This window comes from Gavia stellata, chromosome 19 (genome assembly GCF_030936135.1).
Source record: "Gavia stellata isolate bGavSte3 chromosome 19, bGavSte3.hap2, whole genome shotgun sequence".
NCBI lineage: Eukaryota > Metazoa > Chordata > Aves > Gaviiformes > Gaviidae > Gavia > Gavia stellata.
In genome coordinates this window covers 331125-358427 of record NC_082612.1, presented here as the reverse complement: position 1 = coordinate 358427, position 27303 = coordinate 331125, and the positions used below count along the sequence as shown (strand labels likewise).

At 53.7% G+C, this 27303-nt stretch overlaps 2 protein-coding genes across 2 annotated transcripts in view; both read left to right on the top strand.

Moving 5' to 3' along the window:
* Positions 1-1061: 1061 nt before the first annotated feature.
* FGF5 (fibroblast growth factor 5) lies at positions 1062-8775 on the top strand. Its single transcript, XM_059826714.1, has 3 exons — positions 1062-1389; positions 3972-4075; positions 8397-8775. The coding sequence occupies exons 1-3, from the start codon at positions 1062-1064 to the stop codon at positions 8742-8744; spliced, it is 780 nt and encodes a 259-aa protein (XP_059682697.1). The 3' UTR covers positions 8745-8775.
* Positions 8776-13643: 4868 nt separating this feature from the next.
* The window catches only part of CFAP299 (cilia and flagella associated protein 299), a 227489-nt gene continuing 213829 nt past the window's right edge, over positions 13644-27303 (top strand). The window contains exons 1-3 of the mRNA XM_059826713.1: positions 13644-13681; positions 14327-14468; positions 16330-16454. Coding sequence (XP_059682696.1) covers positions 13644-13681; positions 14327-14468; positions 16330-16454 — 305 coding nt within the window. The remainder of the gene's footprint in view (positions 13682-14326; positions 14469-16329; positions 16455-27303) is intronic.

The window sequence follows — 27303 nt, the reverse complement described above, 5'->3', positions numbered from 1 at the left end:
CCAGCCCGCCGGCCAGAGCTGACCCCTGTGACAGCCGCAGAGCATTTTCTGGGTAGGGTTTAGGGAGAAAAGATATTTGCAAGAGCCATAAGGGCACGTAGGCGTGGAGTTTGCACCGTGTGCTGGGCAGGGTGAGTTTGGCTGATGTTGGCTTTTGCAGAGGTGAGGTTTTCCCGGTAGCTTCAGGCGGTGTGCAGGGAGCCTCGAGCAGCCCCAGGAGCCGAAAAAAGCAGAATATGCTCGGTGCTGCGCCGGAGTGATGGATGGGCTGTCGCCGCAGGGTCTCCTCCCGCGCTGCGGTGCTGCGTGGCAGTTGTCTTTGTAATTGGGAAGAAATACGGCCGCCGGTGCTGGCGGGGCACCGGGCACGTGTCAGGGTTACTGTGCCGGCAGCGGGAGGCCACGGGGCTGCCGTCCCCCCTGCCCGGGAACCGCGGGGGATACCGTGCCCAGACAAGGGCCGGCGCATCCCTGCATGCCTCGAGATGCTGTCGGGGGATTCATGGCGGTGGCAGCGCTGGGAGCCCCCCCTGACCCCCAAAGGCTGCTCCCTGGGGCTGAGCACGGCGCGGCCACCCCGTGCGGGAGGGAAAGCGGCTTTCCCGCGGGGGGTGCCGCCTCCAGCCCCAAATCCGCTCCCGTGCCCCCTGCCCGGGGCTGGGGCCCGGCTGGCTGTGCAGCTGCCGGCTGTCATCCCCCCGCGCCCCGGCCTGGGGGGCTGCAACCCAATCCCTTCCCCAGGGTTCCGCCGAGCCCCCTTGCCCGGCCGGGGGTGAAGCCGCTGACAAGGTATTTCTCGGCGGTAACCCGAGGCGCAGCCCCAGCGCCTCCGTCGCGGCGGGGCGGACAAGTTAATTCCCCAGATTTATGCGCCCCCCGAGCCCCAGCATCTGCTGCGGGGGGCGGAGGGCGGTGCGGGGGGTGCTCGGCGCTGCCGGGGCCGCGCACAGGTGCGGAGCCGCCGCCCGCTTATAAATACCCCGGCGGCGGCGGCGGGGAGGGGCGTCCCGGTCCCCCCCCCGTGCCCGGTCCCCCCGGCCGGGGCTCCGCGGCGGAGCGGGATGCGGCGCGGCGCCCTCCCTCCCGCCGGCAGCATGAGCCCGTCCTTCCTCCTCCTCCTCCTCCTCCTCGCCCTCCCCGCCCGCGCCCGGCGGGAGCAGGTGCCCGGCGGGGCGCAGCCGGGGCCGGCGGGCCGCAACGCCCCCGCGCCTCCCTCCTCCTCTTCCTCCGCTTCCTCCCTCTCCGCGGCGGCGGCGGCGCCCAGCCGCTTCCCGCGGAGCCGCCCGGGGCGGCGGCGGGGCCGCCTCTACTGCCGGGTGGGCATCGGCTTCCACCTCCAGCTGCACCCCGACGGCCGGGTGGACGGCGCCCACGACGCCAGCCCGCTCAGTGAGTGCCCGGGGCGGGGGGCGGGCGGGGAGCCGGGGGGCGCCCGGCGGGCCCCAGCGCGGCGAGCGGCGGGGCCCTCCCTGCCTCCGGCGCGGCCCGGGGCGGCGGCATCCCCGCCCCCGGGGGTGCCTCTCCGGGGCTGCCGGAGCCCCTCGCTCCCTGCCGCCTGCTCCTGGGGGGAGCTGCAGCCTGGGCGGCCTCGGGAAGGGGGACCTTGGGGTGCTGCCTGCCCCGGCGGTGGGGCCGGGGGTGCCGCGGGCGCGGGTGGGACGCTGCCCCGGCGAGCAGAGTGAGCTCTGCCCCGCTGCCTTTGGGAAGTGCTGCCCCGCGGGGTTCGCCCGCCTGGAGGAAGCGAGTCCGTGGGGATCGACGCGAAGGCGCGAGGCTTGTGCTCCCACCCCGGCACCGCACCGGGGCACCGGGGGGAGGATGCTGCGCGGGGCTCTCCCTCGCGCCCCTTTGCTCTCCTTTCCCCGTGTAACTTTTGCACCCTTCCCTCTGCATCCTCATTCTTCCAGCACAGCGATAGAATATATTCAGTTTAAAAATAGGACTGAGGCTGACGTTCCCCTGAGAGAAAGCTTTGCTAACTCATGGCTTATCCTTCGGGTCGGAGTTGCCGTGATATCCTATTAGAGGGAATGAAACGGCAGGCGGGGATGAAAAATCACTTACAGAGCCCGAGGGTTGGGCCTGAGGTGACCCTGGCAGCATGCGTGGCTGCAGCTATCGGGCGTGCTCATGGCGCAGCGGCCACATCTGGCCTGGACCGAATCGTTTGGGCCCTGGTTTGTGCCGTGGCCGCGCGAAGGAGGGCAGCCCGCCGGCAGGGATGCTGGGTGGCCAGAAACCCCGCTTGGGGTTTTGAGGAGCGCTGCGGGTGCGTGGCCAGGAGGGGGTTAGGGGCTGCAAAGGGGATGGATGGGAAAACGGGGCATCCATGCCAGGGCTGTTTTGGGAGACATGAGTTTGGAGGGGCTGCCTGCGCTGCGTTCCCCCGGACCTTGTCCCGCAGCAGCGTGGCAGAGGGGCTCTCCCCCGTGAGACGTGCGCGGCCTTTGATGCCCCAGCTATCTCGCAGGGACTTGGATTATGGGAAGTTCCTTCCTCTTTAATCCGAGACTTTGTCCCCGGAAAGGCGACAGCGGCATCAGCTCTGCGCTTCAGAGCGGAGCCAGCCACGGCCGGGGGGCGCGTGCTAGTGGCGGGGCGGGGGGGGGGGCCATGCCAGGGTGTTGCCCTGAGGAACCGCCCCCCCCCTGCCCCCGTGGGGAAGAAGTCAGCTTTTGGCAGGGAATCCCCAGCTTTGGCCTCTGGGAAACTGGGCTTGACCTAGGGCACCCCAATAACCGGGAGTATGTCTCCCAGCCAGCATGGGCCATCCCCCCTCCCAAGGCCAGCAGGTTTTGGGGTGCCCTCAAGGACAGGGAGCGTGCTGGACAGGGTGTATGCCTCGTTGCAGTGGGGCTGCACAACGCCATGCCTCTTGGCAGTCGCTACCGCTGGGGCACGTGGGGTGAGGAGGGGTGGCCCACCAGCCCCACCAAAGTGCCCCCCTAGGCTCTCGGTGCCTCCGGGAGCTGTGCTTCCTCCTTAAAATAAACATGGGAAGTGGTGATCCGATCCCCTGGCCTCGGGGATTTAACGGCAGCTTCATGTTTGCTCTTGGCACGTTAATCCGCGCGGCCCTTCGCTGGGGCTGGGCGAGATGCTCTGGAGGGCTCCTTCCTCCGGGGCTGGGGCCACCGGGACTCCCGGGGGCCACCCCAGGGCTGCAGCCAGGAGTAGCAATGTTTTTTTTCCCCGGGTGGGAAGGGCACGTTGGGGATGTGGCACTCACCCCAGCTCCCCCCGGCTGGCGGGGCGTCAGGGGGACGCCTGACCCCTGCTGCCACCCTTCCTCTGCCTGGGGGGATGCTGCGCTGTGTGGGGAAGCGAAATGTCTTGATGCTGTTGCTGAACGATGCTGGTGCTCGGAGGCTGAAGCTCTTCCGTGAGATGAGTTACAGGTCACACAAGCCTCGCAGGGGGCCAGAGCCCAACCTCGCTCAGAAAATATCTGTTTGAAGGAAAAACGGCTTGTTTTCTCGTGGCTGGGCTGTGTAGCGCCCCAGTCCCCGCGTCCTGCTGCAAGGAGGGGCCTAGGGAACCATTATGGGTACTTCTAGCCCCACATGGTGCGTGTGACGCCTTTATTTCCAGAGTCCGGCGTGTATGGGAGGAGGACGGGCGAGGCTGATCGTGGCAGGCTGGCTGTAGGCACAAGGGGCTTTACCCACCCTTGCGAGGGATTTCCCCAGGGGTGAACTTGCTCTGTCGCAGCCGAGTCAGAGACTGTCCTCTAGACCGCAGCTTTTAAAAGAACCATCAGCACCCCCCTGTAGCCATCCGGGAGTGGATGCAGGTCCCTCTGCGGGGCGGAGGGACGGAGCAGGAGCGCTGCGTGGAGCCAGGCAGCCGAGGAGCAGGGTCGTGTGGAGAGGCAATGCAAACCTGTGAGACTGATTTTTTTTTTTTTTCTTTTCTTTGTCACACCGATGTGAAAAGACCTGTGATTTATTTTGGGATTTCTGTCATCCTAGGTATTTTGGAAATATTTGCTGTGTCTCAGGGGATTGTAGGAATACGAGGAGTTTTCAGCAACAAATTTTTAGCGATGTCAAAAAAAGGAAAACTCCATGCAAGTGTAAGTAAACCCCCCGCTTATCAGTATGTATTGTTTATTAAAGGCCTTGTGACACCTTCACGTGCACACAGCAGTGATGCTCCCAGGCAGGGCCCCGGCGTGCCGAGCCCCTTCGGCTGCCGGGAGGGCTCTGCACAGACGGATAGGGGACAGGTGGAGCCAAAAACCCCAAAGCCCACATCCCTGCTTATTGCATTTAACCAAGAAAAGTGCCTGCTTTTTTTTTTTTTTTTTTTTTGCAGTTGGGTATTTGCATCGAAAGGACTTGTTCTTTGAGCATTGCCGGTTTATTTTTAGCAACTTCTGCAGCAGATCGCGCAGACGGTTTTAGCCAAATGTCTCCCGGAGAGTGGCGTGCGCGGTGCCGGGAGCCCGCCTGCGCCTGTGCGCGCGCAGGGAAGGGGCTGCGGCCCCGGAGTTTTGGCTGGGTTTGCCCGTGGGGGAGAGACGTCCCCTGGTGAGAGCGTGCGGCTGCACGCAGGGTTTCGGGCAGGTGAGGTCGAGCCCGTGCGGGAGCATTGAAGCTAGAGTGGAAAAATCCCAGTAACTCTTGTTTCTGCAGGCTCTTTTCTGGAAGGTTAGGGTTTCCTGCAGGTCTAATTGTGCTGTTGGCAGGCTTTTTGCATTGAACGTGTCTTATAAGTTGGCTTAACTTCTTTTTCTCAACTTCCAGATGCTGCTTCCTAATTTTTTCCTGTTAGTTCTAGAGATCATTTAAACAAATGAAAGTAACTACTGTGCTTACATGAAAGTTGCCGTCTTTTAAAGGTGTGTATAAACACAACACCCCAAGAAGGGCATTTTTAAGGCAGCATCTTGGACGACCTGTCACCCAAGTTTATTCCTAGGGAGCCTGTTCAGGCCTGATAGCCTGGAAGAGGGAAAAGCCAATTGCCTGCCCTGCGGTTATAAGCCAAACCTCACGGTCGTGAAGTGGATGTTACTGATGTGCTTACGCTGCCCGAGCCCATAGATTGCCTTCAAGTGAGATTTATGAACTTGCCTCTCTCTCCCTTGAGTCTTATTGGAGTGTTGCTCCTGAAACCTAATGATGCTTAAAGGGTGAGCACATGGTTGCTTATTTTAGGAAACAAAGTAGGAGCACGAACAGCGTCTAGGGGAAAGGGGGAATGGCTGTGCGGAGGAAAACGTGAGGAAAGGAGGCAGGGCAGGAAACTGGCAGAGCAGGAGGAGACCAGTGCAAAGGTAAAGGATGGAGAGGAGAGGGGGAAGCAGGAGGAGCGTGATTCCCCGGACCCTCCAGAGCCTCCCCTCCCGCGCGGTGTACAATGGGCCCCTTATTCGAGCTGAAGCCTTGATTTATGCCCTGGTGCAGGCAGAAATTAAATCAAACCTTATCGGTGTATGGTTAATTGTCGGCAGACAAAGGGCAGTGCCGGAGAGGGACCTCAATTAGGCGGGTCAGAGCAGGGGGTGAGGACACATGATGCCCCGTTCGGATGAAAGCCGTGAATTTGTAGAAACTTGACCCAAATGTCTAAAGATCGCTGGGCTAAATAATGCCGATAATGCAAACCCAGCATCTGTTGTTCTTTCCTGCCTTGGCAGGATAAAGTTATTTCATGGCCTAATGAGTTTTGAGCAGTACAAAGCGCGTCCCGCGCCCGTCACTCAGGGCAGCGCTTTGATATGGGAGTCACGCCGGTGACTTCGTGCTGAACCGCAGATAAAAGTCATTCCTGCAGGGATTCAGGCTCCTTCGAAACGGGCTCTCGGGGCCCGGCTTTATCCCAGCTCGGTGCTTTACAGCAGCCCTCCTGTTTTTTGGTTTTTTTTTTTTTGATGGCAACTTAATTAAATTACCAAGCGGCTCATTTTTAGAGGCACCAGCTTCAGAAAATGACAGCAATGCCGGCAATTATCAGTTGCGTACACAGATGGCTTTTTCCTCGTTGTTAAATCCTCGGTCCCCTGTTTGTACATTTTTAGCATGGAACGGGCAGGAGAGGGTTTGGTGTCGGTCTCGGCAGGGGCCTGCACGAACCCCAGAGGAGAGATTTGCTCGCAGGGGACTCAAGTAATTCTCCTTTCTCAGGAGTTGTTCCGAGCGGACCGAACGCTGCGGTCCTTGCTGGGGCAAATCTCTGTTGAACTGGATTTTGAAATTTAATTGACTTCAGGATTGCTCTTTGCGGTTGTTTCTGGAGCTGCTGCAGAGCAAATCCGACGGCCAGCCAGCATGCCGTGGCTGCGCCGCCTGCCCTCTGACAGGAAAAAAGCCTTTTCCCCGGCTGAAACGGTGCAGTTGCCGAGCTGAGAGGCTGGGACGTGGGGCAGCCTGTCAGAGTGATGGCGAAGCAGCAGCTGATGCGCTTCCCAGGGAGGTTTGCGTCTGGAGGCGAGGGCTTCCCTCCGTGCGCGCTGGCTGCGGGTCTCCTCCTTCCCCGTGCCGCCGGTGGGAGCAGCCCACGGCATCCTTCCGTGCCCAGGGCTGGGCCCCCCCACGCTTCCGCAAGTCCCACTTTGGAGGGGATGCTACTCCAACTCTTAGGGAGCAGTTCCCCCAAAACCACGTTAAGCAGGACCTTCTCCGGTGATGCTCCAGAGGGGGAGCTGGGCAGCCCTCTTACTGCCACCTCCCTTTGCGGGGTGGCATTGCCCCAAAAACGCGGGGCCAGATTGGAAACGCCGATTCGGCTTACCCACAAGCGAAGCAGCAGCAAGCTTACCCATCTGTACAGGGAAACATGCATGAGCAGGGGCACAAGCATCTTCTCCTATTCACAGCAGCGCTTGCAAAGCCTGCTGGAGCCGATTTCAGTATTGGATCCTTGGCCGCGGCCAGCCTCGATGCCTGGGGCAGGGTAGCCAACTTCATCTCCTACACCAAAAACACCTGCTCTTGCCGTTTGCCCGGATCCCACTGGGAAATGCAGGGCCTGCTTCAGGGCCTTTTGCGGTGAGCACCCTTTCAGGCGTGCATTGGTGCCTCGGTCAACCCTAAAACCTCCCCGTGCAAAGGCCCATGCGGGGGTGTCTCGCCCGAGCACCGCTGCATGTGTCGTGGCTTCAGAGAGCAACGAGGGCTCAGCAAAGCCTTGCCGCAGGAAGGCGAAGCCTTGTGCACGGCTGATAGAGCATTGAGGGTATATAGAAGACATGGAAAGCAAAAATGAGTCATCAAGGTGATGTTTCTTCCGAGCGAAGAGCAAAAGGAAACTTAATTCTAAGTGCTATGAGGAAAAAAATGCACGGTAGGCTGGGGACTCTGTCACTTGTACTGCAGGACTCAACCTCCCTGGTTAAATTAGGAGTTTAAAAAGGATCCCAGCCAGTTGGACCTCGTGCGTGTTATAAAGCACTGCTTGGGGGTTTTGTCTTGTTCTCCGTTGCTGGGGGTTTCGAAGCTTGAGAGCTCAGCGCCCCTTTCACGTCAGTAGTTTCAAAGCGTTGCTTTGCAGTCAGGCTGTGGTGCCCCAGGCGGGGCTGGAGCTGTCAGGGCACCAGGTACCATGCCCACGGTCAGACCAAAGCATGGCAAAGGATGTCAGAAGGGCCGCCGGAGGCTGCAGCCAGGTGTCCCGGGACCGTGGGTACATAGCTGGGGCATTACGGCTCTATTTTTGTATTTCTGCATGCTTTTTTGTTTTCCTCCTCCCCCTTGACAACAAGAAGGAGCTGTGATGGGCAGCACTCAGCCTGTCCTCTCGGGCAACGGGAGCCAGTGCGGCCGTGCTGTTGTAAGAGGCGATGCTCTTGGGCTGCAAGTAATTTCCTCAGGTTATCAAGGGACAAAATGCTGTGAGTTCATTTGAGATGAAGAAGAATAAAAAAAAAAATCCAATACAATCAAAGCCATGTTCAGTGAAGCAATGAAAATCCGCATGCAAATTGCCTTTCCAGATTATTAAGCAATGATTCAGTGCCCAAGCGAGGGGTCCGAGGGTGGGAACGGAGATGGAGTGGGGGCTCAACCCCAGGTTCCTCGGCGGGGCTGCAGCATGGGGGGTACCAGCCACGTCCTCCCTCCTGTCGGCGGGAAGGGCAGGAGGAGAGCTGGGGCGGGGAGGAAGGGTGCTGCTGGGGTGGGAGGGAGGGGTGCTGCTGGGGCAGACCAAGCCTGTTTTTTCCAAGAAAGTCCAAAATTGGGTGGCAAGCAGCTACTGAAAGCATCTGTCTTGAGGGTTTTACAAATTGCTGGGTGCCCGGCGGCCTTGGAGCGGGTTTCCCAGGTGCCCTGTGTTGCTGCTTGCCCCTTTGGACTTGGTTTGGGGAAACTTACAAACCCAGCAAGCGTTGCGGGGCAGGGGACGGGTAAAACCAGTCCTTCGCTAACGGTGTCCCCGCTCTGTCCCCGCAGGCCCGGTTCACGGCGGACTGCCAGTTTCGGGAGCGCTTCCAGGAGAACAGCTACAACACCTACGCCTCAGCTGTTCACCGCAGCCCGCGCTCGGGCCGCCAGTGGTACGTGGCGCTCAACAAGCGGGGCAAAGCCAAGCGGGGCTGCAGCCCCCGCGCCCGGCCCCAGCACGTCTCCACGCACTTCCTCCCCCGCTTTCGGCAGCCTCAGCCCCCCGAGCTCGCCTTCACCGTCACCCTCCCTGAAAAGAAACCCCCCCCGCCGCCGCCAAAACCGAAGGTCGCCCCGTCCCCGCCTCGGAAAAACCCCGGCCCTGTGAAGTACCGGCTGAAGTTTCGCTTCGGGTAGCGCGCCGTGGCGGGGATGCCGGCGCGGGAGAGACCAGGCGCCTAGGCAGCTTTTGGGGGTTACTCCCCGGGAGACCTCCGTCCCCCCTCCCCAGACGGACATGGGGAGGCTTTGGGTAGCTGCGTTGGGCTCGGGGTCTTCTCTTCACCCTGCAAACTGGACAGCATCCTCGGAGGCGTGCGCTGGGACGACGTAACTTGGGCTTTCCAAAGAGTACTCCTGCGGTGAACAGAAAACACTTGATGGACCTCGGGTTAATTTTCTGTTGTTGAAAGAAGCAGAAAGGTACCTCTACAGCAAACATATTTTCTTACCTTATTTTCACTAGTGACTCTTTTGACAATCATTTTTGTACAAGAGATATGTTCAGAGCCAACCTATTAAGTGCTTTTTTTTCCTTTTTGTTTTTTTTCATCTCCTTTTTGCTGCACTTTTTTCCTCCGACCATACCTCAGGCACTCTATATCCCAGTCTGCCTCTTCCCCTTCTCTTACAAACCAGCTCCTCCCTTCCACAACAAAACAACATGACCAAGCCCAACAAATTCATTCACCTGATCTGTGGTGCAAGGGGGTCTTAAAACTCTTTGTTGGCAATAATAGGTATATATATATTTTTTTTTAAGGGTTGCAGGCTTGGGGAGGGCGGCTGTTTGCAGCCCTGCTCCTGGTCGTCTCTCCCGTTCTTCCCTGGACAGCTGGAGGAGCGAGTCTCCTCCTGTCCATCAAACTACGGCTTCGATGTCTGTGTTTAAAATACCTCTGCCCCGGCCCCGTGGCATTCCTGGTGGCACGGGGAGGGAGGCGCGCCGAGACACCTCCCCGGGGGGCGGGCGGAGGGAGCCCCCCCGCCCCCGCCGTTGGCCCCCAGGTACCCACCAGTTTCTTCTGACAGTTTGCGCTGCTGATTTATTTTATCATCCGCAATACACTTACGGGGGGGGAAAGGGTTTTATTTTATAGTGAGTGTGGGGACGTGGCCATAAACACTGTTGCAGCTACGCGTACCTTCGGAAGTGGTTTTTTCCCACCCAGGTTGGCCTATGGCCCCTACTGTCAAATTGTTTCTCCGTTGTGGTGTTATCTGTGGAGTAATTGTGTGTATGGAGTTTTCAGCCAGCATTTAGCTGTGTTGCATACGTACAGAAAGCGGTAGCATTGAACCACACCCGTTAAGCCTTAATAGGGGCCCAGGCAGGCTCGCGTTAGCAAAACCCCTCCTGACCAGAGCCCTGGTAGCGTCGAGCAGCAATAACAAGGGCAGGTGGCACTGCTGAGCCTTTCCTCCAAATCCGATCATGGTACAAATGGTTATTTCCATTGAAATCGTGGTTCTTTGCCCGTCATCCTTCTGGGCAGCCCCTGGCCGGATGCATCCGCTCCACGTGGCAGCAAATGATTCTGCACAAGGGCGCGTGCTCCACGTGCCGGGATGGATGGGGATGCCGGAATAAAATATAATCGTGCTTCATTTTATAACCTGGTTGTGTAATCTCTTGCCTGTCTGCCCTCCATGCATTTTTTTCTTTTCTTCCCCTGAAGGAGGAAAAATGAGTGTTGCTAAATTAGCGGCTACGCATGTGTTTGTCAGAGGGTTTGGCCGGCGTGGTATCGGCGACAGGGTGGAGCGCAGCAAAATGGGTGGACGGGTTCCTTTGTATGCCGTACTCTGGATACCATGCGCTGGGACAAACCTCCCGATAGCTCCTCTGGGGCAGTCGTTTGGGCCCGAGTCCCAGCAGCGGAGCGCAAGCCAAACACGGGCGCGTCGTGCGCCCTGGCCATTTCCAGGGAGACAGCCTGGCCAGGAATTTACAAAATTCGAATAACGCTGCTTACCTGCCGTTCAGCAGCCAGGCACAATGAGGTGTAATTAATGCTCAGCGAAGCATGGGGCCACCTAAATGAACTAACTGAATGAAACCATTTGCAGGAGCCATGTAGGAGAGTGCGGGCCTCAGCCCCAGGTGGGTCCCTGCAGCCCGGGGTGCGTCCCTGGAGCTCCCTGGGCACGTAAGAGAACAGCGAATGTGCCTGTCCCTTGCTGCCACTGCTTTCCCTCAGAGGAAAAAGGTATTTTTTTTAATCTTATTTTAAGGAAAATTCTTGTCGATAACTAGCCTGTATGACAAACAAAATGCTTTGATCCACATGTTTCTGGGCAAAAACTGATCCCGAACCGAGCTGCGATGGCAGCATCCAGCGTTTGCCACAGCAACTACTGGGAAGTGCTGCTTGCTCAGTTGCAGTTGCCGTGAGGGACGGGAGTGTGGGGGGCCGCGGTTCGAGCATGTCGCCCTTGGGACTCACCAGAGAAAGGAGGGGTGCTGCTGGCAGTGGGGTTGCCCCCCGAGCCAGCCCTACTGCAGCCCCTGGCATGTGCACCACTGTCACCTCCTACTTGTGGGTCTGTTTGAACCCTGTTTCTCCTGGTACCCCTCGCTGTTCCCACCGAGCAGCATTGATCGTGTGTTTCAGAGCTGTCGGGTGAAATTCGGCTGAGGAAGCAGCCCGGGGGGTCTCCTCCCTCCGGGGGCTGGCAAAACCTCCGCTCTCCTACCCGGGGTGGGTGAGGACTGGGGCGGGCGGAGAGGGTGCAGGTGCTTTCCCCCCTTGCGCCCCATTTCCCAAGGGGCGTGGGGGCTGCCACGCTGCACGTCGAGGGCTGCTGCTGAAACGCTGACTTTTTACTTGGGGTTTCTGGCAGCCAAGAGCAGCCCCACAGCACACAGCTAAGTGGTGCTAGCAGGCGCGGGAAGCGGGGCGGGGGGGAGGCTGGCGCTTTAACATTACAGTAATTATTAAAATGCGGTTGCGCTATTGCAATGAAGAGGTCTGTGCCACGGCAGACAGCAGCCCGCTAGCAACCTCAGCAGAAAGCGAGTTAATCTAAGTGGCATGGACTGACAAACCCGTCCTGTTCCTTCCTGGCCACTCTTCTGCAAGGAAATTAAGTAAGATTTGCTTATCAGGAGGAGACTGAAGGCACTTAAAAAATGGGTAAATATCTCTGTTCAATTTAAAAATAGCCTGTGGAGAACTTGAGAGACTTTTAAGGGATAAAGGTAACTTTTTCAGTGTGTTACGTTTCTTGCATTTCAAAAGTGGTTTTGTTGTTGGCTTACTTCTATTTCTAGCTGTTGATTGCATTTAAAGCTTTCTGGCTACTGCTTTTGCCAGCGGAGCTGAGGCCATGTTGCGCTGGCCAGCTGCTCCCTGAGCAGGACAAGAAGCCCAAAACCTGCAGCAGAAGCCCAGAGCCTTCTGCAGTCCTGCTCCCAAGGCAAGGAGGAGCCCCTGCTTGCCCTTCAGCAGGTGGGGATTTACTGGGAGAAAGGATGCGAGACCAGAACGCTTCTCCGCCTCTTTCCTGCCTGTTGGCAGCACTCCGTCTTCTGTGCTGGTGGGAGCATTGCTCCTGCGGAATCAACGGGAGCAAGAGTACGCTCAGTATGGTGACTTGAGGGAGGGAAAACTGCTGTGACAGTCCAGGGAAAGAAGGCTCCGACTCCGGCTTTGCACCCCCAACGCTGACATAAACTAGCCTGTCAGCCGCTCCTGTTTCATCCGAGTGCATTTACCATCTTGGCTTCAACAGCAACAGCACTAATTGCTGGGCTCTTAAACAGATTTTTGTACTTATTTTACATGAAAGCTCTTCATATTGCTTTTAGATCTTGTTGCCCAGAGACGAAAAACCTTCTGGGAAAACCAAGGGGGGGGGCTTTCCTACCCCTCTTTTTGGGGTGCTGAGGGCAGCAGGGCATGCTGGGGAAGGGGTTCTGCATGTGGTACCGTGGGGCGGCCTGGCTGCTGGAAGGAAGCAGGGAGGAGGGTTGTGCATCAGCCAGCTGGGTGGCCCGCGGCGAGGGACCAGTGGCCTCTCAGGCAATTTTAATCACAGAGCCGGCTGAGAGCAGGGCTAGTACAAAGCCCGGCCGTGGGTGGCATCCCGGGAGCCAGGACATAGGAAGATAACACAGACGTACAAAGTTAACAGTCCTAGGACACCAGCACGATGCCTCCAAGCTCTTTGTCAGCAAGGCTAAAAATGGCGTGATTGCACAATGTGGACCAATACCTAAAATTCACCCTTTTTTCCTCTCCCATTTGCTTTCTGAGTCATCTCCCCCCCCCCCCCCCCCTCCTCCGCAGGCTTTGCAGAGATAAAAAGTCTCAGATGCTGATTAGGCAAAGTACCGCATGGGGAGAGACACTGTGCCTCGGGGAGCTCAGCTCAAAGCCTGACGTTAGCAAGTGATGGAACAAACGTGAAGCCTCTTGGGAGCACCGGACTTCCTTTCTGCTCTGCTAAGCCGTGTCTGACCCTAGCCGGCTTGCTTCACCGCGAGCTCCCCCCGGGCGGGCCGGGCTGGCGGCTGCCACAGGCTGCACTGTTGGCGTGTTCCCCCCCAAGGAGGTAATTCCGAAGCGAACTTAGCACCCGATGGGGAAAACGTTGGCTTAAACCCCACATATTTTTGAGAAGTTGGGGGTTGGTATGGTGTGTCCCTTTTTGGTTTGTGGGTTTTTTCCTTTCTCTTCTACCATCTCTGTCTGACCACTGTGGTGCTGGGGAGAAGAAGCTGGAAACGAAGCATACAAAGGGGCTTCCCACAGTCCTTTCCAAACAACTGCTGCCTTCAAAGGAGGCACAAATCCATGCGGAGCTGAGAAAGGGGCCGCAGGGAGTGCGGTGGAGCGCAGGGAGCTGCCGGCCGTGCCCCAGCTCTGTGCTGTTGGCTGCATTTGTTTAAATTCTGGAATGAAAAAAAGCCACCACATTCCCCCTCTCCCCGTCACGTCTTGTTTTTAAGCTCTACAGACATCCCTGCAGAGGAACACCCTTTTCCAAACCCCCAGAAGTATTTGCTCAGGTCCTACGCTGCCAGATCGCAGCATGTCGCAGCCCAGGGCCCTGCAGCGGCGCCCGCTGAGGTGGGCGCAGCGGCTGTAGGGCCGTCAGCTGTAAACACGCCTTGCTGTCCCCCGCCTTCCCCAGCGCCCCGTCACGGCTTCACTTCCACTTCTCCTGAGGGGGACGGTCGAAACACCCTGCACTGGAGCAGCGGCCAAAAACGAGGCCGACACAGGTCCTGAAAAGCCAGCGTGTGAGGCGCAGCACGCTGGGCCTGTGGAAGCTTCCAGCGGCGGCGGGTGCTTGCGTTAATGGGTGGGGGGAAAACGGGGGTGCGGGGTACGTTGCTTTTCCCGCTCGGCTTCGCCTTCGTGCTGGCGGCGGGTGCCACTGCGCAGCACTGGGCTCTGACACCCCCTCCGCGACCCTTCGCCCCGCGCCCGCCCGCCCAACAGCGCGGTGCCCCGTTGGCACCCCTCTGCCGAGCAGCCCCCCGACCCGCGCCCCACGGCAACCCCCAAGGCCACCACCGCCCCCCAAGGCCGCCACCGGCCCCCAAGGCCGCCCAGCAGGACGCCCTCCGCGGCGGGGTGGGGCACAGGGCTGCCGCGAGCCGCCCTGACCCGCGGGGTGCTCCGGAGGTCCCCGCCGCCGCGCGCCCCCCCGCGCCCTGGGGCGCCGCGCGCGCATGCGCTGACGGGGCGGGGCGGCACGTGCCGCCGCAGCCGTTGCGCCGCCGCCGCCTCGCCGTTGCCACGGACGCGCCGGAGGGAGGGAGGGATGGCGCTGGCCGCCGCTCCCCTGTCCTGCACCTACGAGGAGTACCTGGAGTCGCAGCTGACGGCGCGGGACCTGCGCTACCTGGAGGTCGGTGGGAGGGGGGACACCGCCCCGGGGCTCCCCGCCAGGGCCCAGCCTCCCTCGGTGAGGGCAGGCGGGGTGGGCCGCCCCGCCCCGGTGCGCCCGCGGTGGGGAAGGCCCCGCTGGGGGCCTCGGACATGCGCCCTGGGCGGGAGCGGGCGCGGTGGTAGCGGCCTGGGTGGCCGGTCGGCTGCGAGCCGCTGAGGGGGAGCGGGGGCAGCTTCTGGCGTCCGCCGGGTGCGGGGCTCCCGTCAGTGACCCCCCCTGCGCGGGGCGCGGGGCGCCCAGCCTGCCCCCGCCCGCTGCCCCAGCAGGGAGGTGGCACCGGTCCGGTGAACAAACCCCCGACCGGGCTGGAGCAGGGCGGCCGCGGGGCAGGGGCACGGCGGGGTGTCCGGGTGCTGGGCGGCCCGGGGAGCGCGGCGGCGCCGGCCGAAGCGGGGCTTGGCTCAGCGGCAAGCTGCAAAGCGCAGGTCTGGACCAGAAAGCCTTTCATGTGAGCAGCCGTTTGTTTTGTAGTGCTTGCTGTTGATACCCACCCAGAGAAACAAAATGTGGCAACAGACACCTCCTCTGTCTGGAGGTATGAGATGAGAGGGAGGCAGCGGGGCTGGCTTTGATGTGCAAAGGCAGCCTCAAGCTAGTGCCTGCCCGGTTCTTAACCAGAACCGGGAAGAAGTTCTTGTCCGGTGCTTACGAAGCACGATTTTTAGGCTGAATCATTCTAAGGGATGTGTTTGCTCGAACAGGTCACATCGCGGTGATGTTCAAAGGGTGCTGACTGCTGACATTTTGACCCTTAAAAGTGATAGTGCTCGGTGGAAAACACTTCGGGGAAAGTCGCAAAAGGCGTTCTGTCTCACTTTTCGGAGGCAGGTGGTACTGCTTACAGGTTTGCTCTCGGAAAGCAGCTACCTGCGCCCGTTTGGCTTTAAGAATGTGGGACCGAGCCTGGAAAGAGCGGGCCGGGGTGCCTGCCTGGGGTGGAAGCGGCAGCGGCTATTTCCTGGGCTCCTCTGCCTCTCAGGGCTGATCAGGTGTCCGGCTTTGGCTGGAGGAAGCACCCCGCCCTCAGCTCGGCCGCCTCTGGCCCCAGGGCTCAGCTCCTCAGGGCGGCTCTCCCGCGGGGGTCTTAGTTTAAACTCGGGAGCGGGTTCCCAGCTGCAGGTACGGAAGGAGTGCGCGTCCTTTCCCAGGGCCTCGGCGCGGGCAGGCAGAGAGGGGCGGGCGAGAAACCGCAGGGCTTCAGCCGCTGGGCTGTGCTCGCCGCTGCCCGGGACGTGGCGGGCACGCCGGAGGCTGCGGTGGCTGGCGTTAGCCGCCCCGAGGGCCCGCGCCCCGCGGTGAGGTGCCGGCAGAGCTCCTTCACCGGGGCCCTGCTCGTCAGGCAAGGCAGGGCCCGCGGGCGTCGGCAGCTCCGCCTAATGCCGCTCCCGGCTGCCCGGCGCACCCGCCTGCGGGGAGGTGTCACGCCGACTGCCTGCGCCGTCCCGGGCTGCGCTCTCCGGTGGCTGAGCCCCGCAGGGCCCCGCTAGCGCCGCCCTGCCCGTGTGCCACCGCAGCCCGGACCACCTGCGCTGGCGGCGGCGTCTGGGGGCCAGGCCTCTGCGGAGAGGCGGGCGGCCGCCAGCGGAGGTGCGTCTGGGCCGGCTGCGGGAGAGCGGCCGGTGCCCCCCGCCCCGTCGGGGCAGCCCCGGACCCGCCGGGGCGCCGCGCTCGCCCGCCCCCCGCGCCGCCAGGTGGCGCCCTCCGCCAGCGGCGGCTGCCGGTGTCCCCGGGGGCGGCGGGAGTCGCGGCGGGCCGGGGGGGCGCGTCCCCGGTGTCCCGGCGCTAACCGGCCTCCCTGCCCGTCTTTTCCTTCCCGCAGAGCGAAGCGGTGCGGCGGCAGGTGGTGGATCTGGGCCTCTGCGGCTCCGGGGACGTGCTGTGGCGAGAGGAGTTCGAGGCCCCGGCGGCGGCGGCCGCGGGACTGCCGGCAGCGGCCCCCCGGACGTAAGTGCCTGCCCGCCCGCGGGCGCACCGCGCCGGGCACCTGCCCTGCAGCTTTCTGCAACGGGGACCGTGTCTGCAGCACGGCCTCGCACAGCCTCCGGTGATTTCCTTCCCCGGGTCAAACGGGCGTTGTAGCAGCAGCTACAGCTGGGTCCTGTCGGGGCAGCGTCACGACTGGGGGTGTGGGCGTGCGTGCTGTTTGTCTTGTCACCTGTCCCTTAGGCTCAAATGCCAGCGCAAGAGAAACGAGGCAACCGTGTGTCGTAGGTGTGTTTGAGACACCTGGATGCTGCTACTTGGTTACGAAATAACGCGCTTCACTGCCTGGGTCATCCTTTCAAAGTTGTAGCCAAGAAATGTGTGTTTCCTAAAGCTTCAGACTTCTGGGATTGATGGTTACAAGACAGGGAACATACTGATGGAAAAGGGGTGGCATATGAGAGGGGGAAAAAATATCCTTTCTTTACTGATCAGTTGTTAGGCTTCGAGGACTGAGTTTATTGAGTAATGTAGTCTAGAGTTCCTTTCCTCCCAACAGCAATGGGTAAGTGCATCTTGGTTCCTTGTGACTGTTTCCCTGGGTCAGGGAGACTGGTATTGCTGTGTGAGTGCTCCCTTTATATAGGGTAGCTGAAGCAAATCACACAGAGGTCGACAAGAACTAGCACTTGGGAAGATATTTAAATGGCTCGGACTGGATGAGGGTCTCTTTGGATGTTGTTACAAGGTAATTGCTCTTTTATGTGGGCTACTATTTCCATTTCCAAAAGCCTTTGAGGGGAGAGCTGATTTACTCTCCAAAAGCCTCTGACAAAGAACGTTCAATCAGTGAGTTGGCGATTTTCTTTTTAGGCTTTTGTTTTGTTTTGAATTCTGTCATCTCATACTTGTTGCAGCATGTATAGCTTCAGCATGTGCTTTCCATGAAAACTCAGGTTGCGGTGAGAATTCTGTGCTTTGCAATAAAGCTTTGTCATACCTGGTGGCTGGTTCCCCCTACTTTTTTATTGTTGCACCTCCTCCACTCTGTTCCATCAGCATGCAAATCTTAAAACATTCAGCTGTTTACTTTTCTGGTTTCTTCTTTTTTTTGCCTCTTGAGAAAAATAAATGAACAACCCTGTTAAATAGTGAGCTTGTTTTTGGTGCCTTGCTACAAGAAGCTAAATAACTTTATTACAATACCTATTTGGTCAACATGGTTGGTGAGTAGTAGAGCCACTGAGCAGTCTTACTCTCCTGCGGTGCTTTTCCCTTTTCGTGCTATAGTGAAATTATCATTTAATAATTTAACAGCATGTATCAAATGCCTTTCATAGCATTTGCAGGCCAAGAACGCGTGTGCTGTGTCGTTAAGCTATTGCCATACTTCATGTACAATCCTGTATCAAACTTCTATTCCAGGCACAAGGTGACTTCTTTTTAATTTAGAGAAGTAACCGTTCATGTCACTATATGGAGAAATTAATTTTGCAAAACCAGAGGCTTAATTACTTGAAATAAGACAAAATGGATTGATGTCGTACATGTTTAGACTTGTACCGTTCTGTGGCTCATGCCCAGACATACTCTGCAGCCAGATGAAGCTGATGGTGACAGCGCTGATGACTTCAGGAGGGTAAGAACTGAACTCAAATGGCTGACTGGTTGGTCTTGTAATGTTCTTGTATGTTTCTAAACCACTGATCATTGTTATTTACTCTTATTAATTACTCTTCTAGAGTGAAAATGACTAAAGCCAGAGCTCTCAGTGTAGTTATCTCTCTCCTTGATGTCTTGAGTGGGTATTCTGTCCTACTGCCTTTTTTTGTTTGGTTATTCTTTGTTTAGTTTTCTATTAGTTTGTAGATGGAGATATCAGGGCTGACTCAGGGGCTTAAGTGGTCTATTTTAACCGCTTTTGGTTAGGCAGATTATCCAAACCACTGTGACAGGAGGTGCTGCTGTCAGGGATTTTGAAAATTGTCTGCTTGCAAAAATGTATCTGTGGCTTTCTCTGAGCAGAAGAGAATTTCCTCGAGTTCGACCTGGCTGCACAGGTCTCAGAAACTCGCTGTTAATTCTGACTGCCCAGTTTACTTTTGTATATGAGAGCAAACCCCCATAGGCAAGTGCCTTCAGGATTTCTGCTTTGATGCTCCTCTCAATCCCCCACCTACTGCCACGACACTGCTGTCTCATGCAAAAGGGTTGACAGGGCTATTTCCCATCCACGATAATCTCCTCCATCAAAGGAAAACAACGTGAGTCTTGTAAGTCAAAGCTGGGATATATGGCCTGGGACATTCATGCAGTGAGGGGTCATTTGGATCAAAACACAGAGGAGTTAGCTAGTAAAAGACTTTTTGTGTCTCTTTGGGAAATGAACTTGTGTTTAATGGTTTTGGGAATACCTGCAAATGGCTGATATTCATAGCAATGGGGTTCCCACAGCCATAGTGCTTCCCCTGTGCCTTACTGATATAAACACACTGAGCCCTAAGGAATTGTCTACACCATTGGTATCGCACAACAACAGCTTTTAGCTGCAGTTGGAAAGAAGTACTAAAATAAGCGAACAGCCATATTAAATATTGCCTTTGCTGCATTTCGGCTGCATGATACGGCACTGGGTATTATGCATGGCTGCTCTGTTTGCTCTAGGCTTCCATAATTCCCATTTTATTTTTAGGGTTCATCTGTCAGGGGTCAGAAACACTTGATTTACAGAGGCTGTATTAGTTGGCAACCTTTTATTGGCACGCCTTCTACTGCTGCAACTGTATCACAGAACAATCACAGAAACCTGTAATTTATTGGAAATGTAGAGCCTTACACAGAGATTAGTAACTGGGAACTGTCCTCTTAGCTGCAACAAAATACCTCCAAGCATAGTTCCTGTGGAGTAGCAACAAATCAGCAAGACGCAATTCGGTAGATGATTTTGAGCAGTAGTAAAGGTGAGCACAAAGAAGGTGGTCACTCTTGGGATTCTTCTCTGTTTTTGTGGTTGTTACTTAAACGTAATGGTCAGCGTTTGCTCAAGAGCTAAGTCGTCGTCTTCTTGTATAGGAAGACTCATCTTGACTAATATTTTAAAAATTAGCTTCCGAGTAGCTACGTGTTACAGCATATTGCAAAGCTGCTTCTGATCAGAAGGGCCAATATTTTCCCTCAAATGTCTAGAATGGTAGTGTGGTTTTCCTCCGAATCCTGACCTCTGCCTTCTGAATGCCTCTTGCTTAATTAAGTAGCATTATTGGTTAAGGCATGTACTTGGTAGGATTGGTAGGACTTCCTTTATAAATGGTAAAAATAAGTTGAGTACATGTTGCAGAAAATGGATTTGGGTGGACTGGAAGCGGTGCATTTATTTCTTCTTTTGGACTCTTTGTGAAGCAGTCCTAAACTTTTCTGATCTTAGCGTCACATCTTGAAGTCAAGTGAAAAATGATAGGGGAAAGTAAAGAGAAGTAAGACTAATTCCTTGAAAATATTTGGTGCTTTTCCACAGGAAAGGGGCACCATCAGAGACTTGGGTTTGGGCTTTTTTTGGTAAGAACTAAGAAATGGGATAATAAAAAACAGTGAGCCGCAAACTTTGAGAGGCAGATAGAAACACAACACTCCATCTGTTATTTGCAACAAGGATGTATGCGTGTTTCTTTGGGATCTAAAATGAAGGGGCTTGAGTCCAGGGTTGTGTTTTGTTTTTCTCTGATAGAGGCAAATTGGAAATAAAGGATTTTTTTTTTTTAATTAGATCATCGCTAAATAAATGCAAGATTGTTTTTTCTTTGTGTCATCCGGAGTGACAGAGGTGGAAAAATCTCCTGTTCCTCAAAAGCATCCTGTAACTTGTATAGCATTGATGTTTAAGAGCTGTGTTTTTTCAGCTGAGCATGCACAGAATAAATAGAACCCTGGTTGACATCAGGACAGGAAACAACTTAATGTCAGTTACCTCAACTGGAAATAGAGTATTGCCTTATGACTCCTGACGGAACAATCTGAGGCAGCAGCAGTTTGTAACTGCTTTTGTGTTTCAAAGCCTGGATCCAGGCTGTGTGGACTTCCTGACATCTATAAGGCACCTGTACCTGCGTTTTACTGTGGGATTACTGCGGCCTCTGCTTACCAGGGAACTGCGCCACTCTGACATGGATTTGAAGTGACTTCTGAATGGCACCTGAGTATTCCCTACCCACAAGATTTAATAGTGAGCAACAGTAAACAAACTAAATCACTTCCATTTCAACTGCTGCTCTGCTGATGTCCACGTTGAACGGGTGTGTTTGGTACTGCCCCGGTCACTGGTACGGTTTCCGTAGCTGTGAGTTGTCTCTGCTCCCTGTGCAGGGAACTGCTAAAGCCTGCAGGCGAAGGAGCAGCGGCTGAAATGGGGAGGATGGTTAGGATAGGGATCTTGTATCTCTCTCTGCTTCAGGGTTTTGGTGCCTTACCTGATGTAACCAGGAGAGGCCTCCCTCTGCTTAAGATTCACAGTCCTTGAGATCTCGTCTGACTGCTGAGTGGCACGAGTAGACTGTGATAAGGGGAAAAAACCCCAACCAAACAGCCAGAAGACCTGGAACCATCCTTGCTAAGGCTTTCTCTGGAGGAAAGGCTGCTACTTCCGTTCAGAGTATCAGGGCTGTATCGCTCAGGCAGGTGTTAGAAATGCTGCGTAGCTACCTCTATGCAGGGATATTTACAGCCCTGTCTGGGAAATGCAGGAATAATGTTCAGCTACAAGCTGCTCTGGAATGGGGTGCTGGATCTTTGTCCTCTGGAATTGGTTCATTTCATGTGTAAAATACCTTTTTTTTTTTTTTTTTTGGCCTAGGGCTAGCATGACAGTGACTAGGTTAGCCCTGAGAAGGGGAGGGTGTACAGCATCACTCCCAGGGCTGCTTTTTCTGTGGGTTTAGACACCTGTACTGGCCTTTGGAGCAGGGACAAGAACCCAGAAGTATTTTTCCTGTGCAAATGTGTGTGGGAGCGGAACAGCAAATGGCAAAGCTGGGCTTTGCTCCTGGGCGGTAGAAAACCTGGATTTAAATTTCATCAGCCAGAGGAGAGAATGAAACCCTGCTGCCAGCCATCCTTGGGAGCATGTGTTAAGCCATTGTCAGATGTTACCATCTTCTCATGTATCTTCTCCGTAACATGATTCGGGAGGTACCTTACAGACTGCCCCTTTATCAAAGAACGCAGAGAAGGAAGCAAAAGGGGGAGCTCACTTCATTTCTGCAAACCCTCGGCTTGAGACAGTTGCAGAGCGGTTTGCTTTCGAATGTTGCATGAGTGTCCTACCGAACACAGTTAACTTTAACCTCTCTGTCTTTGGCATCTGATCCTTTTCGTGCTGCTCCTCCTCTGATCCTTTACCCCAGGAGGTGTGGGCTCAGAAACACCTCTCTCTTCTGAACGTGTTTTTATGAAATTGCTTTGCATTTCAGTATTGCAAGCAATCCCACTGAAATATAATGGAAATAATTAAACTTCAGGACTCTGCACTTAATGGTAGCCTAATTCTTTTCATGTCTTTCAGTGATTGGAGATACAAGAAATACCAAATCCCAAAGAAATTATGTGTCTATAATGTTAAGTGCAACATCTTCAAAAGAAAATCATTGGTTAGGGGTTTTCACATGTGCGGGCATATGGTCTAAAGGCTTTTCTTGTGTACAGAAAGAGAAAAGAAATCTGCCAAAAGCAGGCCTTCATTCAGTATCTAGGATTTGAATTTGCAGTTTGATTCTTCCTTCAAATCTTCTTTCTGGTTCTCGTGCTGGAGTGGCTCTGTACCCAGTGCAGGCCTCATGAACTCTGCTGTGACTCCAGGGAAGACCCTCAACAGTTAAATGATAACCTATGGGTTGAAATTTCTTTGAGAGTATGTACTTTGTATGAATCAAGTTGTGGCTCAGTATTACGTGGATACTCCTTCAGAGGGAGGATGTGGGAAGGGAGGAATCTGTTCTTGAACGAGTGTAGGAAGTCACCTCCTAATACATCTAAGGATCATGGAGGGAAGCTCATAAATTGATTTCGACTTTGGCATGGACTTACACCTTCACTGAGGAGAGAAGGGGGAAAGGTGCAGTCTGTGCTAGAAGCGCATCAAACTGATGCGGCGAGTCTGTGATGCTCGGTTTGCTGGGTGGGCCAGTGTCTTCGAGCCAAGGATGGATCGAAGGATAGCTGTTTTAAACACTTGTGGCTTTTTAGGTAGCATTAAAAATATGTAGGGAACCTACTCATTCGTAGGCTGAAATGCTGAAAGGCACTGAAGGCAACTGGGTGCCTGGTTTCCAGTGAATTAACCAGCTAACTTCCTCTGAGGCCTTGAAAGCGCCAAGTCCCTGCGGATGCGGTAGAGCCACTCCTGGTTTTGTCCCCTGCCAAATCTCCCCCAGAGCTATTACTAAGAGCCAATAGAATTTTCTTCTGTGATGTTATGGAAAAAGTATGGTTAATTATATTTCATATCAACGTGCCTCTCCACTCCTAGTGCTTGCTGGGACTAGAGGCCAAACAGCTTGAGTCATGTGGCTGACAGTCTGCTTTTTGGCTCAACCAGCATGAGTAAGAATTGGAGAATGTGCAAGAAAATCCACTGCAGGAGTATCTTAGAGCTTTTCTTTTCTTCCCCCTTTTTATAAGCCCATAATGTGTAGATAACATTTAGATTGATATCAGTGTTGGAAAGCTTCTCTGAGCTGAATTTTTTGAAGCTTGCACGTGTCTTGGTAATTCAAGATTGGGTAAACAGAGCAAACTGGAACAGCCTTAAGAATGTTTCACGGTGGCCCTCCTGGCCCAGCAAAATAGCTTTTTTGGACATCTTTCTGTTCTCTCTGTGTTTCTCTCCTCCTTCTCCACACCCTCCCTTGGAGTCTTTTAAACCAGTACCCTAGGGGGAAGGGGAGGATGACCCATTCCTGACCCTAAACCGAAGAGCAGGATTGAGACCAGGTTTTTCCCCTCTCTGAACTTTTATTGCTTGTTCTACTGGTGAAATAGCAGCATGTTTTTCTCAACAATTCAGTGTGAAGTGGCATTTTCTCAGACTAATGAAGGAAGGAGACAAATGCAACTCTCACTGTTGTTGGAAAGCTGACTCTCTGACAGTTGTTTGCTGATGATACAGAGATCTGGTAGTTCTTTCTGCTTCTGTCATGATTTGAAATTCCTGAGATCCAGCCATAGAGAGGAGTGGGCTTCAGAATTGCTTCTTAACCACAAAGCGATATTTTGCAGAAAATGATAGGAGATAGATTAGTTGGTTAAGTTTTAGAATTGTACTAGTTGGTAGTGTCAGCACTAGGTGCTGATAATCCTCAACTCCTTCCCTTCTGATGCTTTAAAATTTTCTGCGTTTCCTGTTATATCTTGCCACCTACATCTGTCTCTCGCTTAGTGTTTTTCCACACTCTTAGCAACTCAGTCTCTCTTTAGGAAAACAAAACCTCCTTCACCTACCTCCAGTCATCACTTCTGTGCAAACAGCAACTCTAAATCTGTAAATGGTCATGTAACCATAGTGCCACTTGTTTCTTTTTTTATATGTTCTGGTAAGGAAAGAAATAATTGCTGACATTTTATTGACTGTCCTTATTTTGGTTTCATTAGCCCCAAGTTGAGTGGGATAGGGCAGGCATCTGTAAGCTTCTTGGGGATTCCACAGACATAAGCAGGCACTTAAATTAGCTCAAGTCATTCTTTCTGCGCTTTCCCCAGACTTGTGATGGGTACATGCTCAAATGAAAAAGACACAGAAGGCAATCTGAGACTGTAGAGATCAGTTTAGTGACCGGTTTCTTTCTGTTTGCCCTTGTGTGTCTAACACCATAGGAAATGGGTGTGCCAAGTGGTGTCTTCAGCATAAGCCTCTTGAGCAGATAAAGTGATAGCTTCCTTTCCTGAGGGTGGGCCTAGGAGACGTTTGGGTCATCACGAGCAATAAAATGATGAATTTTTGTTCCCCTAACAGACCTCTCCTGGTTGTATATGACATATGAAGTCGGATGCCTTGAGAAATGTAAACAAAATTTCCTAACCCTGGCAGGGAAACAAAAACATTTCATGGATATGTTTGGCTGAAGAGATAACATTAAGGAGTACATGAGTACTGAAAGTTTTGGCTTGCTTCATGCCTTTCATTGTTCGGAAGTCGGGTGGCAAGGCTGAAGGAAGGAGAGCAGCCTCGATGACTGCAGGCAAGGACAGTATGTTGTCTGTTTTAAATTGTCTAGTCCAGAATTGGGAAAACTGGAAGAATAAGGTTTCTCCATCTTTCTGTCTGTTGCTGGGCAGAGTTTTAAGATGGTACTGCAATAAGCTCTTTATTTGTCCTGTTTTTTTTAATTTATTTTTAAGTGCTACAGTGAGGAACAAGTTGATGGGTCACACGATTTCTGACTGACAGTTCACAGAAATAAGTCTATGTACGTGCTTTACAGCAAATCAAAATTGTGGCAAGAGTAAGTAAGGATTTAGTTATTTCAGCCTCAACTATACAGGGTATGACATAGGCTTCTGAAAAGGTAAGTAGCAAAAAAGAATACCTAACACAAATTTTGAGTGGTATGTATTTATATCTGGGGACCATTCAGTTCCCTGTGTGTGAAAGTTGTCTCCCAAGTAGCACACAAACCTGAGCAGTTTTTGATAATTCCAAGTGTTACGTCCTTAATGTTCTTAATACGATATTAAATATTTTTTGAAAAGGTCCAGGTGTGTTTGGGTAGCTTTCTACTCTAGGCAGTGAATTTGTTACACTAGCAGTAATGTTTTTTCACCTGGAAGTGTGTTGCAATAATCAACATTCTTTGCTTAAGAATAAATTGGTCCTCATCTTTTTACATTTTTTTTTTCTTTATAAATTGTGGGTAGCTTGAGGAAAGTACTTGGAATAAATAAATGAAATGTGTTTAAGTAGGTGCTGAAAAGTATTTCCTTTCCAGAGGGATGGTTTGTTATTTTGCTAGTAATCTTCAAGCAAATGAAAACGGAGTCTGGGAAACGGATTTGCCTGTGGATTTCTGCAGTTCATAATCTGCTGGTTCAGATATCTTTTGGACAAGATAGATAGTAAAAAAGTGCGAACTCTAGCTAAGATGACCTGAACACCTAGAAAAGAGAAATGGTTTAAAAAGAATTTGGTATGTATTTCCTTTTGGTATAACTTTGCCTAAGGCAGGGATGCTCAAACGTCTGCACCTTCTTCCAGCTTCTTCCCGCTAACGTGCCGTGTGAACACACATCTTCAAAGCGCTGAAGTTTGGGTGTTCTATATTAAGTGAAAAACAAAGCAGCTTTCCTCCTCTGAAGTATATCAATGATTGCGATCTTTTGCAAAACAGTAGTTCGGAGCTGAAATATTTCTCTGCACCAAAGTAAAGTGAGAACCGCAAGCCCACACTAAGGACTAGACAGAGTTTTCTGCCTGGCCACTTCCATCACAGTGGATGGCAAGTCATGAAAAAGGTCTTATCAGGAGCTCTATTGTGGTAAGGAAGCGGTTTTCACAAATACACGTACGGAAGCTAAAGATCCGCCGAGGCTACTTACTTAAATGGTTCAATGTCTGGCTGTCTTGGCTGCACAAACCCTGAATTTCTTTGGAGTGCAAATCTGCTTAAGGATAGTAGGGACCTCAGCGTTTCATGTTGAGAGGTTTTGATGCATGAAGCTTGATGGTAGGTTTGCATTCTTGTGTGGGCGCTGGCACCCACTTGGGGCACAGGCTTGTAAAGTTACAGCACCAGCGTCACTCAGTTCCTACCCAAAAGATGTAGCACTTGGGCTGAACGGTGCTTCCTCACCGGAGAAGTCAGTCTGTTGGTTAGTGCTGCCTACTGGAAGAGGAATTGCATCATATTTTTGTGTGTCTTTCAGACATAGAAAAATTCTCTTAATGTAGCTATGCAAGCTTTTGGGAACGTTTGCAACACATTTGTCTAGTTTATCTTCTAGGATCTGATTCTGCTCCGAGGCATTCTGGTACGTTTCTTCAAACTGTACGTGTGTGAATGGCATGCTAACAAGGCCAAATTTTTCTCTGGCTTACACCCCTGTAGCGGATTGCCAAGTTGATGGGAATAGCTTGAACTGTCAGCTTGGACTGGCTCGCGTGTGGAAGATGTGTGTACCAAATTATACAGTAACATCAAAACGGAGACTCTCTGTATTTAGTCTCTGTAGGAACTTGAGACACACAGTGCCCCACAAATACGCCCTGTTTTCACCTGGTATTGTTCTCTATGCTCCAGCTGAAGTGCCTGACTAGTCACAGAATTGGGTATGTCGGTTTCTAAAAGGCAAGTGATGATAATGGTCTGCATAGCCGAGATTTAGCTGTGTGCAAGCTTCTCTTCAGCTAGCGTCAGGTTTGGCACCAGCATGGGGATTCTTACCTAGAAGCTTAGTAAAAGAACAAGGGTACTGTGATGAATGATTTTAAAAAGAAACCCAAAACTTGCTGTTAAAGCTCTTTGGAATAAAAATGAAGAGGAAGAGTGCAGCTAGGGGGTGTGTGAAATCATTGAACTGCAGTAGACAAGAGCTGGTAGTAGGTGATTTAGGAGCCCTATTAATCTTAAGTTTTGTGTGGTTTGCCACGCAGAACAGTGTGAGGAGAATTTTCCTCTAGTGTTTCACTGGCTTGATTTTTCTCCTGCTTTTTAACTGCGCTGTAGAGATTCTCCGTGATGCTCTTGCAGGGCATTTGCTGCTGCTTGGGTGCTGGCACACCTATCATCTCATGCTGAACAGTGGTAATAGCCATCGGCTTCCTCCCAAGTTGAGGGAGAGGGCTCAGCAGCAGGGTGGTTTTTTACAGCTGGATTCCTCCTCCTCACAC

Excerpts from the sequence above, each read along its gene's own strand:
- FGF5 (XM_059826714.1), top strand. The coding sequence starts at position 1,062 with ATGCGGCGCGGCGCCCTCCCTCCCGCCGGCAGCATGAGCCCGTCCTTC. Across the intron at positions 1,390-3,971 it reads CCACGACGCCAGCCCGCTCA|GTATTTTGGAAATATTTGCT; the intron begins GTGAGTGCCCGG and ends CTGTCATCCTAG. Across the intron at positions 4,076-8,396 it reads AAGGAAAACTCCATGCAAGT|GCCCGGTTCACGGCGGACTG; the intron begins GTAAGTAAACCC and ends CTGTCCCCGCAG.